This window comes from Cavia porcellus, unplaced genomic scaffold, assembly GCF_034190915.1.
Source record: "Cavia porcellus strain 051 isolate PalLab524CR breed Dunkin Hartley unplaced genomic scaffold, mCavPor4.1 scaffold_20, whole genome shotgun sequence".
NCBI lineage: Eukaryota > Metazoa > Chordata > Mammalia > Rodentia > Caviidae > Cavia > Cavia porcellus.
This window is the reverse complement of record NW_026947503.1, coordinates 55,776,426-55,797,293: the sequence shown is the minus strand read 5'-3', so window position 1 is coordinate 55,797,293 and position 20,868 is coordinate 55,776,426. Positions and strand designations below refer to the sequence as shown.

The following is a 20,868-nucleotide window of genomic DNA, read 5'->3' as shown; positions in this document are numbered from 1 at the left end:
AACTTGTTTCCCCCTAGAAACAAACTCGGAGTCTAAAATGTTGAATTTTCTTTTCTGTGTTGCAAAGTTTCATAATGGGAAAGCAAGAAGTTAACTGAACTTTTAAAGAATGTATCGTCACCATATTTGAAATTATACCGTGGTGTGAGTATGAAATAAATTCTCATAATATAAAAACACAAATGAGTAACAAAACCAGCACACAATAATAGCAACTGTCATTTTACTGGCAGAAAAAGATATGGACGACAAAGTTTAATTGGCTGGCAAAAACTCTTAGCATTATTACTAACTGCTTATCAGGTTGAAAAAATAGGGTGTATCCCCTGAAGAATTAAGGCATAATGGGACAATATGAATAAGTGAAAAAAATTATCCTTTTAGTTCCAGCTCGTGTAACAAATGCAAAATCCTGAAAACACTGGCCTGAAAAGACTTCAGAAATCTTTCCCCAAACCACTTTTATAAAGATCTATGGAAAATTTGATGGGAAATAAAAAATGATGACTAAATTCTTTACATGATCTTTATGATCATGATTATTTCCAGGCTGTTGAAACCATACATATAAAACTATTTTATGGCAATTTAAATTATTTATGTTTCCCCATAACAAAACTCACCATTTTAGATTTTGATACAAAGATGCTTCAGCAACACACAGCAGTGCTATTACCATAACAACATTTGAAATTAAAACCTGTCTAAAACTCTATGGAAAGCTCACATCCAGTTCATTAACCATTCCTGTTAGTTTTCAATAATGCAAAAATGATTAGAAGTTTAATTTGTTAATCACCTGTGTTTTGACTGGCAGTAGATATATAATTCTCTACAGAAGCCTAAACTAGCCTTTGCAGAAAATAAAACAGGCTAATGCCTCTCAGGTCTAATAATAGAAATAACAACAACAAAAAAAAATCAATCATGCTTAGGTAATCCATTGAAGGGTGAACAATTAATTCATCTTTAATACTGTTTAATTATATAGGCACTGATGTACATGAGTAGGGAAAAAATGTTTCTGTAATAAGGCTGAGAGGTTTACTCACCAATCATGTGATTTGCAACATGAACCTGAATGTCCCACTCATTGTAGAAAACCATCTGACACTTGATGCACTGATAGGTCTTCTTCTGAGAAAACAAGTAGAAAGAGAATTACTTTGATAGGTACACTTTCTATTGTTTGTTTAGTTTAGAAAACACCAAACTGGCCTGATGGCACTTTCTCTGACATGCTGGTCTTCTATGCCTTGCTAACTGGATTACTGTCAGACTGCTTAGGCGAAGGGCCATGACTTCTAGAGTAAGACTTGGATTTGAGCCCAACACTATGCTTTCTGCTATTAACATTTAGTAGACGCAGCGGCACTTAGTTAAGCAATAATATATTTTTAAAAGATATTTCAACTCAAAGAATTTAGTATTTAAAATGTTTGTAACACAACCATGCATGGTACTGCGCACCTGTAAGCCCAATACTCTGGGAGGCAGAGGCAGGAAGATTGTAAGTCTGACCCCAGCCTGGACAACTTAGCAAGACCTTGACTCAAAATAAAAAATAATAAAAGAGCAGAGGATTTAGCTCACTGAAAAGGCCTTGGGTTTTATCCTCAACACTAGAAGAAAGTAACACATACCTGAGTTTCAGAAACCAGTGTCTTTGAAAATCAGGCACAATTTCATTTTGGCCAAAGTAACTGTGCTGTTGTTTCTGGAGTTCTAGAACTACAACAGCTAATGGGCTAACTGTCATGGAATCCATGCAAAACATTCAGGTGTAATAATTTACAACTAGTCTGAAATTTAGTTAACATTATAGAAGTTGCTAAGTATTAGAATTTAAATACATATTTTCTTCTGTAAAAAATTCATATCATATAATGAGTATTTGAACATTTTTTTTTTATTTTAAAGAGGGTAAGATTAAACATAACAAAACAGAACAAAACATCATAAGGAAACAATTTTAAGAACCACAGATTTCAAAGCAAGTCCACTGGAGATCTTCACTGTCTATCTTATTGTCTCTAGTTTTCTTCCAAATAGTTGTTCCCATCTTCACACACATTAAATACATAATGAACATTATTGAACTAATCAAATCATAACAGGATGGTGAAGGATTTTTAGGTCTTCAAGACCTGACATTGGGGAAGTCAATAATGACTACCATAATGTCTCTCATTCGGTAGTAGCTGTCCTTATCTTTACGTATGCTGAAACTGAACATGAGACTAGACTAATATCACTCTGAACAGTGAATAATAGTATTACTAGATTTTATATCATAATGCTACAGAATTAGCACTGGGTTTCTTAGTGTCTTTTCTTCTTCAGAGTATCTGTTGAACACTATTTTATTACTTTTACCAGTCCTGTGAAGTAGACAGAATAGAATTTTTATTGTAATTATCAAACTTTAAATGAAAAACTGAAGCCTACAGAGGTAGAAAGATTGCCTGAGATAACAGTATCCCAGTGAGACAAGTTCTCCTAATTCTAATTGTTAGGCTCTCATTTTAAAAGAAAAAAAAAAAAAAACCTCTTGTGATCTAGTCACATCTTTATTACTGAGTGCTAGTTCAAATTAAATGAGCTCAATAAATAAAGTATTTGTTGAATATACACATAATAGCTTCTTCTGTGGTAATACTTAATATTTACAATTAAAAACTGTTTTGGAAAATAAACCATTATGAACTAATCTATTTTGAAAATCTCTTAAATATGAGAAAAATCACATTTGAAAATTTATATAACTGATATTTGGTTATAACTATTTTTACAAAATTATCATTTTATCTGAAGCCAATAAAATGTTTTTACTAGTTATATTAACAGGAAATAATAGTTTGTAAATTACAATTAACTTTAACAAGTTGCCTAGGTCATAAACGAAATCTAAGGTAAACACAAAAATTGATGTCATTTTGTTTGAGATTGAAATTATTAATGCCATTCATTTCAAATTTTCTGAAGCATTATAATTTCATACAATAGTTTCTTCCATAGGCACAATAATACTCTTTTCAAACCACAGTAGTATAGGTATATTTCTAGCGGAAGCCGTCTAAATAATCTAATGGTCTTTGTACATTAGGCATATTGTGAACTGACTCTGCTGAATCTAAATCTAACAGACTTCAAACATTCTGACAATCACCAAGGAAGATTTACTATACTGAGCTGTTTACAAGATGCTTTTGATGGTGACATATAGAGCAACATGTGTTGTGTAAATAACATCTATCCTTTTTTTAAAACAATATTTCCCTTTAGAACTAGTTAGAAAATATTTCTTACTCCCTGATGACCTACATTATATATTGTTTATTAGCATACTTCTAGCATTATTCCTGATATGTGACCTTGCTGAAAAACAAAGAAACATAAACTTAATGGCTAGTCTTTTCTCTTGTTAGCACAGTAAAACATACTCTGTGTCAAAAACTGTCTCCAAAAGTGATGAGTGATGAATATGTTGGTGGAATATACTAGGGGATTTTTTTTTAACTTTTGGTCTAACAATAAAGAATAAAATCACTCGAAAATCCAAAATAATAAAATATCAGCACTTCCTAGTATCTACAAAATGAAGTGACACATTTAAAGATTTCTGAATATGTTTTCTTTTGTCATTGAAAGAAAATGTTCTTGTCATTGATAATTCAAATTCTAATTTTCTTTACACTTAAAACGATGTCTAAAGACTATTTCCTTTTTAAACAAAGCCATATTCTTATCTATAAACTCCTAAATGTACTATTAGATAAGAATTCAAAAACAAAGTATCATGGTTTAAAACTCTGTAGCCTGAGCTCTCTCTTACACTGCTTGCCTGTCCCCAAAACAGAGCACAGATAAGCAAATGGAGATGTGTTGTGGGCTTTTTTTTTTTGAAAGCCATGATGTAAAATTTATTGTCACCTTCAATTTTAAGAAATTAATTTAAATGACCTGTAAAATACCTCTCGAAATATCTGAGGTACCCCTGTCCACCTGCATAGCCTCCTTTAAATAAGAGTTGTAACCTCTTAGGCATGTACTATGAAGAGCTCATTCACTTGGAGGTAAATTCATTTCAGCTCTGCATAGCTGAGATTATAAGGGAATCTGTCCTAATTCTAAACCCAAATCTGCTTTTCCAGTACTTTCAACCATTAGTTCTAACGCTGGGCTCTGGCTATAAAGAGGAGGTTGAATCCCTTGTCTAATACGACAGTGACATTAACCCCTTTCCAGACTGAAAATAAGGGCACCATGCAAGAACAACTTCCCATCCTGGTTTCTGTCCTTCGGGTCACTGTCTTAATAAACACAACCTCAAATGAAGCCTCAAACGCTAGATACGACCCGACCCTGGCACAGTGCAGAAGCACTATAACCTCCAGTAAGAGGTAACAAAAAAAGTCAAGTGAGATCATTTTTTTTTAAAGCAGATAAAAGTAGAGACAGAACTTCCATTGTTTGGGCCCCAGATTGGCCTTCATCACTGCTTAGGTTGTCAATTTACTTGAAATGCTAATTTAGTACAATTTTTAAAAGAGACTTTTTTCATTAGCCTTTTTAAATGTGCTACTTGGGAGTGGGATTGTCATTTCCTGATTGTTCTCTTTTGTTTTCTGATACTGATAGATGTAATTATCAAGGATACAACTTTTTCCCAGCACCTCATTATTTCTGATTGATTTTGAGAACAATTTAAATGTGCCTTTTTGACATTCTTGTTTTCAGTATTTCTCTGGTTAAGGTACTCAGAGGCTTTCAGAGAAAAGCATCTTATAAATTAAAAAAATGATTAAGGATCTTTACTAATATATAGTTTTAAAAATTATTCTGATTAACTCTATCCTTTTCCTTTTGATATGTATTACAGTAAGACTTAGACTTCACTTTTAATGGCACTAAATTTTTAAAAATGTTTTAAAATAATACTTCTTAAATACAATTATTTTTTGCCATACTAGGGTTTGAACCAATGGCTTCTACCCCAAACTGCAATTCCATCCCTTTTTAAAAAAAATTTACTGGGGCTGGGGATTTAGCTCAGCGGCATAAGTGCCTGCCTTGGAATCAGGCAGTCATGAGTTCGATCCCTGGTACCGATAAAAACAAAAAAGACCAAAAAAAAAAAAAAAAAAAATTTATTGTGAGATTTTAAGGCAGAGTCTCACTATATCATTGAGTTGCCCAGGCTGGACTCAGACTTTTCATCCTCCTGCCTCAGTCTTCCAGAGTTCCAAGATTATAAGCATACTCTACTATGCATGGTTCTCTGATTTTCTTAAAAAACAAACTAATGAATTTACATTTTAAAAAAATCACCGAGTCCATAGTAAAACTCAAATATAGAAAATAAGTATCAGTTGCCACCTTTATAGGTGAATATTACAAAATCACTTCTTCTGAAAATTGAGACTCAAAGGGCAAGAAGAAGCACCTTGCTTTTTCAGGGAGAAGTGTAGTCCCAGCACATTTGATGAAGGAAGTTTTTTATAGAAGAATAGTAGAAGGGATGATAAAATTATAAATTCTCATTTTGCAACACCAAATAAAATGGTCCAGATAATTAATCATTTATGGATGTTGAAACTATTAGAGGAAAAATTATCCTGAGATGCTCAATCTCATCCTTTGATCACTACAAAGAGAAGGATATACCTTTACAGTGACTAGTTAATATTACTAGTAATAGAGCACCCTGGGATTATGTGACTCTTGGTGTGACAGAATATGAACTAGGACATCATCAGTAAAGAAACGTATCTAAAATGAATATCTGAATCTAATCAAGCTTCTAGACTTAATGGCCAATGTTAGTAAATACAGAGATAGAGGAACAAATATTACCATGAGGAAAAATGCGAATCCAAAATATTCTTCAGGGAAATGGCCTGTTCACTTCAAAAATGTCAATGTCATTGGGGAAAAAAGTAAGAGATTATACTCAGAAAACTGAAAGACTTTACTAAATGTAATACGTAGAACTTCTCTTAGAAAACAGCTATCAACAAGTTTTTATAACAGTTGAGGGAATGTGAGTGTCAGCTGCTTACTACATGCTATTGGGCAATCAGGAGTAAGTTTCGTAGATGTGCAGTGGTATCGAAGTTCTGCGGGTAGTTTCTTTTTTGTAAAGAGACATGCCGTGTGTGTGGAGGTGAACGAGCATGTTTCCAGTTTGCTTTCAAAAGACTCAGAAGAAAAAAATACATCCATAGCTCATACGTGGGGAACACAATAATTGCTACCTGGTAAAAATTATTAAATCTAATATATTTGGTAATATTTTCATAGTAAGAGGAAATAAATAAAAATGATAATTCATAATAATTATTTTTGTGCACTAAACCTAACTTGATTCCCCCACCATGCCATTCAGTTTATACCACCACAACTCCAATGAACAAAAATAATAATTTCTGCCTAGATGTTAAAAGTAATTACTTTTTTGACTTTGTTATTTTGGTTCCAAGGCTGGAACCAAGGGCCCTGTGCATACTAGGCCCCAGTCACCTATCACTGAGCCCACATTTTAAATATTTTTTTGTAAAATTTCTTTTTTTTTTTTTAACACAAACTATTGTATAAACTTTAAAAGGTAACAAACCATTGCTTACACACATTTCTAAAATAAAATAATAAAATTTGGTATAATTGTATACTTCGCAGTCTGTAAAGACATCTTATGCTACAATCCTGAGAGTAGAGGTTATTATGCACATCTACTCATCCCAATCACACAGGTTGTGAAAAATCTTAACCAGGTGCAGGATTTTACTCTTCCTTCTTCCTAAGACTTCCATGCAGTTTATCCTCCGCTCATGTGCAGGTAAATTTACAATTGCAGAGGGGAAAAGAGGCTTTCCTTAGAACTGTGCAATGCCAGCAGTGGTAGGAAACAGCTCTTGGGGATGAAGGAACTGTTTGTAGCCCCCTTGGCCTTAGGCTCTGGGCCCTGGAACCCAGATCAGGGACAGCAATGACACAAACCACTCACTGTGGCGTATGTGCCGTAGGGTCACCACCACTGCCCTAGACCAAGCTCCACAGGCAGAAATGGTTCCTGAAGTCTCTACATTGATTTTAAGATTTTCCTTTTGCTCTCAATGTTCTGCAATTTTATTGCCATGTTTTTAAGAGAATATTTATGCTTACTTGTTCTGCTTGATACTAAAGAACAATTTCAATCTGATATCTCATGTATGTCTTCAATCCTGACAATTTTCAGCCATCAAAAATACTCAGTTATTAAGACCCTCTCACACTCTCACCGCACGCCTCCCGGAACTGGTGACAGACAGATCGGAGCCTCTCCGGTCACCCTGCCTGCACCAGACCTGCTCGTTCATGCATACTTTATAACGCAGTGTCTCTGTGCTGCGAGAGAGATGAACTCCATCTCTTCCGAACCACTGCTTCTCTTTTCTCTACTGTCCAGCCAGTTTCTCCTGTCTACCACAGCTTTTATTTCGATGATTATTTTTCCTGAGTGGCATTTCTAATTTTAAACATTCATTTGCTCTCGGGTTTTTTTTGTTTGTTTGTTTTTGTTTTTGTCCTGGATTTGCTTCAAAAATTTGTCACTCATCTCAGTGGAAATCATACCTGATTTATCTTTCTAGGCTTCTTTGTCAGACTTACTTTCTTTATTTCTTTCTTTTTCTTTCTGTCTTTCTTCCTTTTTCTTTTTTGATGCTTCATTAGTACCAGATTCATGCATGTGTTTTGGAGTCTGGGTTTGAAGCCCGTTTGTGGGGAAAGCTCCTCTCTCCATGCTACTCCACCTTTTAGAGTAGTTCTACCATGGCTTCTGCCAGGCCTGCCCAGCTACTGAGCACAACCTCTCTGCGAACATTTCCTGTGCACCTGCTGTGCCGCCAGGCCAGGAGGCGCAGTGCACATTCAATCACAGGCCCAGCATGCAGCAAAGGCCAGCTGAAGTCACAAAACTGAGACTCTTCCTACTCTTTAGCCCTTCAGCTAAAAGACTCCACCTCCAAGGAGTGGTCAACCATGGGAGTCTTCCTTTGCCTCTTACCAAAGGCAAGAAAAGTCCCTCTGGGTTTGTTGCTGGGTATCAAACCCCAGGGCCTCTTGCAGGTTGTGCAAGTCTTCTAGCACTGAGTCCTACCCTTGACCTCCAGACCTGGCTTTAAAAATCAGACCTGCCTTGGTCTCATAGGCATGAAACTAACTCTGACTTTGTGTTATAGGAAGAGTCCAGCAGGACCCTCACTTTGGCCTTGAGAACCACTAGAATTTTTATTCATTTTTGTATCTGAAAGATAGAGCACTGTTTTGATCTTGACTAAGCCCACCTGCTTTTCTGTCTTTACAGCTCTCTATCATCACTCTATGCTACACTTCGGAGTACAAAGTCATAGAGCCCTGAACCTACGAAGTCCCACAGCCCCAAACTCCATCTATGTCACAAATCCCAGGCTAGACAGGTGACTCTCAAAGAAGAGCTAGTCTCAAACTCAGTCAGCACCCTGAAATTAGGATGCCATACAATGATGTATAAAATACGCATTCCACCAAGAGCCAGCAGTCTTGCAAGAAACTTTAGAATCATCTTTCTGCAATTATTCAGTATTCAGTAGCTTCATCATTTAGCTGTTTGACAAGTCATTTAATGGCCCTGAGTCTTAGCTTCCTTCTCTGTAAATTAAAAATAATAAAACTTACATCTTAAGAGTTATGTGAGAAGCAAGCGAGGATTATACAAAAGTGCTTAGTACCCTATCTACTATGTAGCAGGCTGGCATTAAATAGTAACTACCTTTATTACTCTTTGCTTGACAGGTTATTATGGGGATGAAATGAAATAGGATATGAACTGTCTGGCACAACACAGATGCTTGTCAAAGGTTATTTCTCATTTTTTTGAGTGGACTTTGGAACCAAATTAAAACTTCTTTCAACTGGAGTCCATTAACTTAGAGTTTATAACAATTAACAAAGGGTTAAGAAAATGTTTATTAAATGAAAGTTTGAAAATTAATCACATAAAGAATGGTACAAGGCGGTCACAGGGCAGATGAATGGAAAGGGAGAGGATGAGAGAGTATAATGTGTATTTGAAAAGTTCAAACTGGGTAGGGAGGCCAGGTATAGAGCTTAGCAGTATAAATGCCTTCCCGGTAAGCAAAAGGTTCTGAGTTCAATTTCCAGTACAAAAAAAAAAGAAAGAAAGAAAGATCAGACTAGGTAGGGAAATGAAGCTGTTTCCAAAGTCTACATCATGTCATTGCAAGAATGAATATATTAATTACAAATGTAATATATGCTTCAGATCAGTAATACCTTTGCTTGGCAATGTTTTCTTGACTAACAAATGGATATTTTATGCGAGTGTAAGAAATCAGCAGTTTTTCACAAATACTCAATAATTTAGACATTTTACTCATTTAGAACTGTCATTTTCCAAGCAACTGTGAATTAGTATGAAAATAAGTCACTGAAAAGTGCTGAAATGAAAGCTACTAATGAGAAAGCTTGCCCCAATAATCCAATGAAGATGAAAGAATTAGTTTTCTATTATGTAGTCTAATGGTAGTTTTAAAAAAGGATACAATTGTCTTAAGCATATGGTTAATGTTCTCAACTTTTATACTTGTTAGGACACCTGGCACACAGCAATGCCTCAAAAACCAAGAGGAATAAACAATTCCTAAAACTCAAGGAGTTACAATAGCATTAGGTTAAAAGAATGCAGGAACATTAAAGTATTCTGCCTACATACACGGCAAAACAGTTCAGGACTGTGTGCAGGAGTACACAGTGAAGGAAAGACAGCTAACCATGTCCGAGAGCAACGGATTAATACCGTCTGGATGAGACAGAGAAAATTCCAAGATCTAAAATGGCAATAATCTTGATATTAAATCTGTTACACAGTGTCTGCTACCTGCCAGACAAGTTGCTTCCAGTCTGGTGGGACGCTTGGGGCTTCCAGTCTGGTGAAGAATTCAGAACAGAAAATGCATTAAGGAAGACAGCTTCTGCATAACCGACTAGGCAGGAATAAAAGGAAAAAGATATTTTATCTAGTGAAGAAAGAACCCAGACAAAGATATATGTTTTAAGGATTGAGTTGCAATTTTCTTATAAAACTGTGAAAGAAATTATTGGAGTATATTTCTTTTTACAAACATAATTCTAAAAGTCCACAAAGCTACAAATGTAAGCCATGACTATCTGAATTACGGAGAAAAAAAGTCAAAACATTTTTTAAAAAATCTTTTCTCAGAATATTTTTGAGTATTAAATAAAATAAAATATTTAATTGCCAAGGCATCATGGATCTTCAAAAACCAGGAAATAATTGTCTTCAGAAAAGTTTAACAAGTCTTCATTTTAAAAAAAACTATTAAATATGGATTTGTTTCCATGTATTATATCCAAAAAAAATCTTATGGAATGGAAGTAGTCACCATGAGGTTTATTAATGAAGAGTCATTTTTAAAAGTCTAAAGCTAGTACAGAATAAGGAAAATATCATTTAAGTTCAAAATTAATTGTCTCTTAAATTTCCTTCAAAATTTGTCTTTCTAGGGACTTAAACTTGATGTCTCACCATTATAAATTGATTTTTGAATCCACGTTTTCTGTGAATAGTGATGCTTTATTAGACTGATTTATTCATGTCCATTTATTCATTTCTGGTTTTTCCTCACAATTTTGAGTTTGGTCTCAGGGGGCCGGCTTATGTCCTTTATTACACAGACCACTCAGACACTTTCATCTGATGATCTTGTTTAATGTTTGGGGTTCAGTTGCTGCTTACCTCTACACCATGGCACAGCCCCCAAACCAAATCTCCTGTTGTGTTATCCATAAAGCAAACAGTTGAAAAATTTATTACTACCTGCTCAATAGACATTCACACTCATACAGATCCGAATCTGAAGGCTGCTAAGATTGCTCACAACCCCACCATAAGCCAGGAGAACATTTGGTGAGCTAGAAAAAATATTTTCAGTATATAATTTCTGCTCTAAAGCAACTTGAGAAATTCAATTTTTAAAATTTCTTTTATAAAGTACTTGGTATTATTTAATAAAAATTTCCATAAATAGCAAGAGAACAACACAGAGAACAGTTATATCTCAAATCACAGAAAAATTTATGTTCACAATTCATTACAAGTTTTATCAGGACTATTTCAACAAAAGTAATCTTTCCCTTGAAGGGCTGTACTTATCTATCAAGTATTATAATATATAACATGATCGATTTATATGTGCATGATTCATACCTGTTTATTATGAGAAAAAAAACCTTTGCTTTCTTCCACTGCTCTTTATTTTTCTTGTTTATATTTGAAATCTATTCTTTCAGCCACTCATCTGTCAAAGGAAGATCACCTTCCTGCAGCTTCATGTCTTATCTACAAAATGTATTTCTTCTTCTGATTTTGGTCACTTCAGTTATCAATGTATGTGCCCAAATTACCTTTGCCTCTGCTACCTCCAGCGAGATACCTTACTGCGAGGCCTGCTGTCTTCACTGTCCTTACCTTGCATCCCTCTCCCTCCTTGTATGCATCCTGCACGCTGCCTCCTCTCACTCATGCCTTCCCCTTGAACAGCCTTCCTGCTGAGGCGAGTCGGACCACCCTTCTCTGCTCCTCCAAATTGCTTCTCAAACCCACCCGCTTCAAAACTCCGGTTAGCAATTACACCCACACTGTGCAGTGGGTGTTGACTTTATTACTGCTGTTGTTTGTACTCTTGCTAAGTTTTTTTTAGGCTGGAGGTTTCCTTCTCTTTACCTATCTTAAAACATGCTGTGCAGTTACATTGCCTATAAATGCAATGATAAGATACTTTTAACCCCTTGATTTCATTGAAATTATCTGCCCTTAAAAATGCTTCCTCATTCATCATTTCAAAAACATCTGTTCAAAAAATAGAAATGAAAATGCCCTCGATGGTCTTTGCATTTTCAAAGGTAATTTTTTTTTTTTAATCAGTACCAGGGATCAAACTCAGGACCGCCTGCTTACAAGGCAGGTGCTTATGCCGCTGAGCTAAATCCCCAGCCCCTTCAAAGGTAATTTAAATACAAGTTCATAGAGAGTAGCATGGAGGTTCAGAATTGAAAGGGCCAAGTGAGTTCATCTATTTCACATTTCCTCATCATAGACAACAGAATTGTGGCCCAGGGAGATGAAATGACCTTGTCACGACTCATGGAAAGTGACCAACCCAGCGGTCCGGAGCTCAGGCTGCAGTGAGCACATCCTCGGGTATTCGCGGCACCGCTGTCTTACAGAAGGCACTGCTGACTCTTGTCCCGTCAGCCCTCCACTGTGCTTACACGTCGTCATGGCCCCTCTTAACCCTGGAGGGCAGAGCCATGGCTCTAGTGCCACATCTCCATCACCACTTCTTGCACCCGAGAGGCTCTCATTTTTCAGTGTATACTTTTAGTCTAGAATTTACTGACCTAGTTGAATATCCTTTATCTAAAATGCTTGAGACCAGATGTCTTTCAGATTTTGGAAGAGCTGTATGTTCATAAAGAGAAATATTGACAAAGAGACCCAAATCTAAACACAAAATTTGTTTGTGTTTTGTATAGTTTGTGTCTACATAGTGTGAAGGCAGTTTCATATAATAGTTTTAGTGTGCCTGTGTTTTGACTATGATGTGTCACACAGATCAGATGTGAAAAAGTGTCCACTTGTGGACTCACAGCAGTGCTCAAAAAGATCTAGATTTCGGAACATTTCTGACATTGGGTTTTTAGATAAGGCAGACTCAAACCACATTATATCAAAGCATCTATTCATATGACAGTCTAAAGTTCCTAAGGAAAAATGTCTGTTTTCTCTCTTCAGTATCCAAAACAGTGCCTGACAGAATATTGTGTCAGGATGCATGAATTATGAATTATGAATTATGTAGATGTGGGTGTTTTACAACTGCACCTAAGACGAAGTGTGCTCAGAAAAATTAGCAGAAAAAAACAGACTGCTGTCCCCAAACACACCTAGAGTCTGCATCACACAACCAGGGAGGACCTCCTAGGTCCCTTCAGATTACCCATGGGTTGGATTTTAGACCCAAAAAAGTTCTGTATAACCATTACTGATAGTATCTTATCAAGTTAGGCTTTTTATATACAAAAAAATCACAAGAATATAACTGGGGAAACTAAGAGACCCTTTCCTATTGGCTTCTGCTCCTGAAGCACATTCTGTAGTATAGAATGTGAGTTGGTGGGGGTTGGGGGCTGGGGGAAACTACAATGATACGAAATTTGGCATCTTGCAAAATGAACAAACACTGCAATGGGGCAGAGGTTCTTCACAAGTCCAGGTAGCAACTCATTCTCTTCAAAGACATTTTGGAATACCATTGTTGAGTATCTTACTAGACACTTGAGAATATTCCTAATACCAGCCAATTCTTCCCCATCTGAATAGACACAGGGTTTATGACCTGCGGGTATATTTGCTTTCTGTAGGCTTCTTTACCATGGAATCATGACGCAGCATCCCTGTTTGCACTCACAGTGCCTGCCTCATATTTGAAAGGCACTGAGTTCATATTTGAACACTGAGTGACTGAATTGACTAGACTACATCAAAACAGTATAACATGGCTTTTGCAAAATATCTATTTTAGAATGCTTCAAATTTGTCAGAAGGAAATAGTAAGAGTTTCAGACCCAGTTACGGCACTGAAAGATTCTGTCTTCTACCAAAACCGTGCGAACTATCCAGTGCTATTGAGAATGAGCTTTAAGGGTTTCCTGTCCGGTTCTTAGCTATGCTATTTGGACACTTACGCCTTGCTCTCTCTCGAGTCCGCTCTTTTTCTTTCCTCCTCTTCCTCTTTCTTTTAAAGAATGACCTTTTTAAGCATGTGATCACCATTCATAATTAAATTCTCTGTTTCTGATAATCTTAACAGCTTTCATGATAATTTACTGTTGCTTCCGTGCTACCTAAGCCAAACTTATAAACATAAAATTGTTGCAATGATACTGAGACCTATCTTTAGGAGTGCATGTCAACACTATCTTTAGGAGTGCATGTCAACACTGGACCTTGTAAAGTTTATCAATACCACTGATTTTGAATCATGGTGTATTTTTGCTTTAAAATATTTCACAAACATGTATTAGCAATTTTAAGATGCCTCCATTCTTAAAACAAATCAAGGTTATACATCAAGACTATACATCCTGTCAAAGAATAAGTTTTTACCAATTTTTCCACTCAGAACGTAAAAACTCTATAGTTAATTCCTAGAGAGAATTGTCAGTGGATTTTAATAAATAATAGTGGTCTAAAATTAACTGCTTCTCAATTCACTTCTGGGCCTAGGGAAAAACAAATTCTTAGTTTGTTTTACACTTACTATACCTTTCCTATACAATCCATCCCTGGCGTAAGTGTTACTCAAAATTTTTTATTCTTTTCTCCAAGATGTCTTCACACAATATTGATGATTATATTTTCCATCTGTACAGTCATTTATTTACATGCTTTTCTACCTTTTATATTTATTATTGCCTGACACTATGACCTCAAAGCAAATAAAGTGTAGTTTTTAAATACTTTTTGCTCACTAATTTTCAATGCTTCTAATTTTGATTTTAGTATGTAATCATGCTTTTCTACTTCATCAACTTTATGGAAGAATTATGGTTTATTTAGATGCATTTTTCCTAAATAAGCTATTTTCCTAGCATTAGATGAAACTATTGTAATAATAAATTAGTTTAAAAATATTAATATATATGCATACATATATAGGGATACATAGATATTATCTAAATGACCTAGTGTATATACCTGTAGGGTGCTCGTGCTTACCAAGAACTTTCACAAACATGTGTACCATCTCTTCTTCACCATAACTTTATGAAGTAAGCAAAGTATGTGTTCTACCCATTTAGACAGCAAAGAAACTGGGGCTACAAAAGGACTAGCAAAGATCACACAGTTCCATCAATTTGAGATCATTTTTTTTCTAAGTGTGATCTTTTCTTCTATCATATTATGCTGCATAGTCTTAAACCCCATAGCAGCACTCTCTTTAACAACAACAACAACAACGTTAAAGGCTTGCTTATGTAATATAATGTTTAATTCAATAAGATAAATTATTTGCCTGGATATGGGGAATTTCCTAGGACTTCACTTGTCACTTAATTTGTTTATGATGTGAACTACAGAAAGACATTACATACTTATGAGATGATTTATATTCTATTTATATGTGGTTCTGAGAACCTGTATCAGTATTTAGGGAAACTCTTCCTTCTTTGTCTCACTTTCCAAATGTGTTAATCACCAAATTTCAATTATTTACAAGCATTTACTAAGAATCTACGGGCACAAGGAGCTCTTCTGAGAACAATGGAGGATGCCAAGGTCAAGGCCAGCCTCCACCCCTCTTCAGCCCCTGGCCTCTTCTCTTCCTGTGTACTTTGCTCTACCAAGCTGGTCCCCAGTTATTGCTTAGCCTGCCAAGCATGTGCCTCTTGGCTCAGGACTGGGGATTTCACAGGTCTCTCCAATCCTTTTGTTTTTCATATACTTAGATGCAAAGCCTACCTGGTTATTTTCTCTTCCTCTCAACTGTCTTAGTACTGAAGCAGTCCATGTAGGACAGTGTATCCACTGTTATATTTGAAATTATACATAAAATTTTCCTTAGCAAACTATAAAGCTTCAAAGGAGCTACATTAGAGAAAGGATGGAAAGCTATTTTTGTCAAATAAATGCACTTGTATAAAGCCATTCCTCATTAGTTATCTGATCACTTAATGCCTTCTACATAGCAGGAATTAATCAATCTGTTATCTTCACTTGAAATGCCAGGCAAGGAATAAAAAAGTTATCACGCCTATTTAATAAATCCCAAAGTGTGAGAATTCACCGTGTTAGTAGGGAGCATGGATACTGTTCTTTCTAATTACACAAAGGAAAATTGTTCTTGGGAACTCACATATCTTTAATGCCTCTTCAACACCTGATAAACCCACTGAAACACTGAAACACTGAAAAGAACCAGTTTCCAGTTTTACAGCCTTTTGCAGACGTGAGTCTCTTGCTAGAATTTTGAAAGCATCATTCCGTATTTATTATATTATCTTTTTACTTATCCTTGTGCTACAGAAAGTGAAACTGACTGTACATTTACAGTTCTGATTGCGTTTTTTCTGTTAGTATTAAAGGCTTATACAGAGTATTTGCAACACAGGTAATATACATAGAGCAACAATTAAACACCTGTATGCCTGGACCCTAGGTGAGCTTTCTGGGTTCCCCCACAAACAATCTACTACTTTGTCTGAATTGGCAATTTCCATATTACTAATGAAGACATATATTTTCACACGTCTAGAGGCATTATGCTTCCTGATTTTTGAAAAGCCTGTTGATGTTAATTTCTCATTTTCTTATTTTGTGGTTTGTGTTTTCGTACTGAGTCATGGCTGTTCTTACACATTTTTACAACTAGCAGTTTTTTCAATTAAATTAACTTTAGCTCATTTGGAGTAACTTTGGCAAACAAAAATTATTATTTTTAGTATAGATGAACAAATCAATTCTTTTACTTGTGATTTATACTGAGTGCATGATTTAAAGAAATCACTCTCTAACCTGAGGTCATAAAATTATTTTCTACATGTTTTTTCCTAAGAGGTTTATGGTTCTGTCTTTGCAATATGTATGTGTTTAGATCAGCTGGAAGTAATTTTTACATACAAGGAGGAATTCAATTTTTCCCCATGTAGGTAATTAATTCAGTATCCCAATCATTCACCCACTGGATTGCAAAGACAGCTTTGCTCCATACTGAAGCTTTACATGTGTGATACCTCTTTTGGGGAATCTCTATTTGGTTCTGTGAACTAGTATCTCACTCTCCTAACTACTGCAAATTGATTACAAATTGCCTACATAATGGGGCAAAATCTCCCCTACCAATTCTTTTTCTTCAAGAGTGTTTTTTTGCTATTCTTGACCTTTCATTCTTGCATACACATTAAGTATCTGCTTTTCAAGTTCCAAAACAATAAATATATTTAAAAATGCACTTTAAAAAATTCAAAATTTTCATTGGAATATCATTAAATCTATAGATCGATTTAGAGGTAATAGGTAACTTTACAGTAGTAAGTCTTCTTATCCAGGAATAAGTTATATCTATCATTTATCTAGGGTTTTAAAAATAATCTTACAATATTTTATGAATTTCTGCATAAATGTCATGCACATTTTTTAAGATTTATTTCTAAATACCTAAGTTTTTGTTCCAAAAGCAACAAGTTAACAACATGTATTTTGTCTTGTCTTATTTTGTTTTGTTTTCTGGTGAAAATTGGTAAGCCAATTGACTTCAATGAGCTGATTTGGTACCCAGAAACTTCATTAAGGATTATTAAAATTTGTCTATAAAGTCTTTGAATACTGTTTTAGACACAAGCCCTGCATACGATAGCTAATTTCAATTTTATGCTACTTTTTACATTTAATTTTAATTTTACATTGCTTTGTTGATTAGGTTATCCAGTAAGCCTGATTAGTGATTCTAATTATACAATATTAACTGCATTAAAATTTCTCTATGTATCATAAGAATTGTTGGGGATAATATTTTTGAATGCTTTTTTGGTTAACAACATTTCTACTTATTGCTAGTGTTGTTTTACTGTCATAAAAGGATTATGAATTTAATTTTTTCTGCAATTGTTGAAATAAACATATAGTTTATCTCTTATAATCTGTTAAATTAACTGATTTCCTAAACTTGAACTCACCTTGTATTCTTATGATAAATCCACTTTAGTCATAATGCAATTTTATTTTCATTCATATGAGATTTAATTAATATGTTGTCCAAAAATTTTAAAGTAGAATTATGAGAAAAATTGACTCAGAATATTCTTTTTAGTTATCTCAATCTGGTTTTGATATCAAATTATACCATAATCATTAAAAGAATTAGAGTGTTTTCTTTTCCATTTGCTAGCACAGCTTTGGAATTATACGTATGTTAAGGAGAACTGAAACTCATCTGGGTCTGGTATTTTCTTTGTGAGACTTTCAAGAATTTATTAAATCCTTTAATGTTTATGGAATCATTCTAGTTTTTTTTTTTTTCTTAAACCAGTTTTGGTAATGTGCATTATTCTAAAATACTGTTTCCATAAAAGAGAAAGTTTCAAACTTGCAACATAAAATTATTTAGGTTATTGTTCTGTTATTCTTTTTTATCTTGTGCATTGTTGGTTTTTCTCTTTTCTTTCCTTTTCTTTGCAGGGGTCGAATGAGAAAAAGCATAATTACAGTAAACTGAGTGGATTCCTTGGTGAAATTTTGCCAATGTGTGCAGCAGTAACCAGCACTTAGAGCAAGGCAGAAACATTTCCAGCATTCAGAAGACTTCCTGCTATCTCTTCCCAGTTGGTTTCATCTCAGAGATAAATGCTCAGGCCTCAATTATAGATTATTTTGCCCCTTCTTACATTTTAAATGAATGAAGTCAGGCAGTTTTATGCTTGTAGTTCCTTTTTTTCTTCAAACATGATGTGTGTGTGTGGTCTAACTTGTTATTAAGCAGTGGATTTATTACTGCTGTACAATATTGTATTATAAATGTAATGATTCATATGGATATATAAATTCACTTATTCTGCTTTGTAATTCATTACATGTTGATAAGAACTTTTTGTTGATTCTCCTTGAAAGCTTACATAATATAAAACTATCAATATTTTTGTTCAGAAATTTTGGTAAACACACACACTAATTTCTCTTATATATAAACCTAGAAATAGAGTTAATGGGAATAAAATAGGCTGGTACTTAACTTTAGAATACACAATCTAACAGTTTTAAAAGCAGGTGTATGCCATTATACTCTCCCCAGAAAAGTAAGAGTTCCTGTTGCCCTTTATTCTTCCAACATAGAATTCCAGCATGGAATTCTTTATACTCATTTTGAAATCTATAGCAGTTTCCTTATTATTTTTAATACCTGCACATAAGAATTTTCATTACCAACAGTATAATGAAAATTCTTTTTTTGCTAATTAATCTTATCCGAAGTTTATATATTTTCTTAATCTATCCAGAAAAATAATTTTGTTCTTTGAAGATCGCCTTATTTATCATTTCTTTGTTTTCTATTTCAACAGCTTTTACTCTTAGCTTTATTGCTTTTTTTCCCTTTTGTTTTCATGAGTTTATTTTGTTCTGTTTCTTATATTCAAATTTTATCTTTAATTCACTAATACATTTTTCTTATTTTCCAATATGCATTTTTATTTTCTAACAACTTTCCCTCAAGTACTGCCTTCATTGTATCTTACAACTTTTAAATGTAAGTAACTTTCATATCTAGAATTTTAAATTTCTATTACTCAGGCTTTTTTGTTCCATGCTTGTTTTTTTTTTTTTAATGTTAAAACACATGAGTTTTTTAAAAACACCTTTTCCAACTATAATCTATTTGTATTATAGGCAGAGAAAGTAATTTGTGTGATCCTCATCTTTAAAACTTATTGAAACTAGGTGTGGTGGCTCACGCCTGTAATCCCAGCACTCGGGAGGCTGAGGCAGTAGATCATTGCGAATTCGAGATCAAAGTGAACTCAAGGCCAGCCTTAACTGCACAAAGAAACCCTGTCTCAAAAAGACAAAAATAAAATACAGTTAAAAAGTAAAACTTATTGAGACTTGTTTCAAGATGGGAATAGAGTGGAGGAGATCAGTTAACATCTGGTTTGGAGACAGGATGCAGGACATACAAACTGTCAAGAATTACAGACTAAGAAGCAATGGTACCAGGCAAGTGATGACTCAGCAGGCTATGGGAAGGGAAAATTGGAGGAAATAAGAACAGCCATTTAGATGAGAATGACGAGGAGAAAGATGAAACTTTCCAAAATGAAACTGACCAAAATGAGAGGAAAAAGAAATTATGATTCAATTTGATCAAAGCGCTAGCAGAATGTCCAGTTTGGTAATGTCAAAGGGGGAGCTGGAGTCTGAAGGTCTGCGGATCATAAATGAAACAATATTTTGCTAATCTGTATAGGATGATGCAGGAAGTGGGAATTAGGTAACAGGAAATGGGAATGAGAGGAGAGAATGGCAGATTAAGAAAAGAATCTTCAGAAAATGTAGATTTAAAATGTAAAAAAAAGTGAAAAGGTCAAAGCAAAGTATAAATAAGGGGAACCAACTACTCAGGATTTTAAGAACCATTGCCATGGCCCTCATATTTAGGGTGTTAAATTAATAGACTACAAAGTCCATGTAACAGAAAATCATAACTATGTCATATAGTAGGGGGGACAATAAAACCGATCCAGAATGTAGCTTTTGGTTACTACAAATAGTCTTGAATACATGTTTACCAATTTCCATATTGTCACAATTTCAACCAAAAAATATACAGCAAAAATCTTCTCCTCAATGGAGTTCTAGGGCAATACAGGAAGATTCCAAGTGTTTTAGTGTAATGAACAAAGGGCAAATGTTATATGTGATTCAAAGTTCATGACTGTACACAGAAATATTCCTATTTTTAAAGTTCATATATTTTCAAAAGATATCATAACTGAAAGGAAAATATCAGCAAAAAGGTTCAGAACCACAGGAAGACCAGAAAATCTAAGACACATAGTTGCATATGGGGTGATCATGAAACTGATGACAATGAATGGCTAGGAGTGCATATCCCACAACTGGAATTATTCCAAAGTCACCACCTACCTGTTCTAGCACTTGGTAAATACTAAATAAATATGGGCCATGTTACGGTTTGAATCTAGATGTTCTTCCAAAGCTTAATGTGCTCATAAGTGAGGCTTTCCAGAGCT

The 20,868-nt window shown here is 34.7% G+C and overlaps 1 protein-coding gene across 3 annotated transcripts in view; it reads right to left on the bottom strand.

Moving 5' to 3' along the window:
* Znf521 (zinc finger protein 521) overlaps positions 1-20,868 on the bottom strand; it is a 269,597-nt gene that overhangs the window by 125,231 nt on the left and 123,498 nt on the right. For 2 of the 3 annotated variants that reach the window (XM_063231828.1, XM_063231826.1), the window contains one exon: positions 1,053-1,137. In XM_063231828.1, coding sequence (XP_063087898.1) covers positions 1,053-1,137 — 85 coding nt within the window. The remainder of the gene's footprint in view (positions 1-1,052; positions 1,138-20,868) is intronic. The other variant, XM_063231827.1, reaches the window with a different exon arrangement.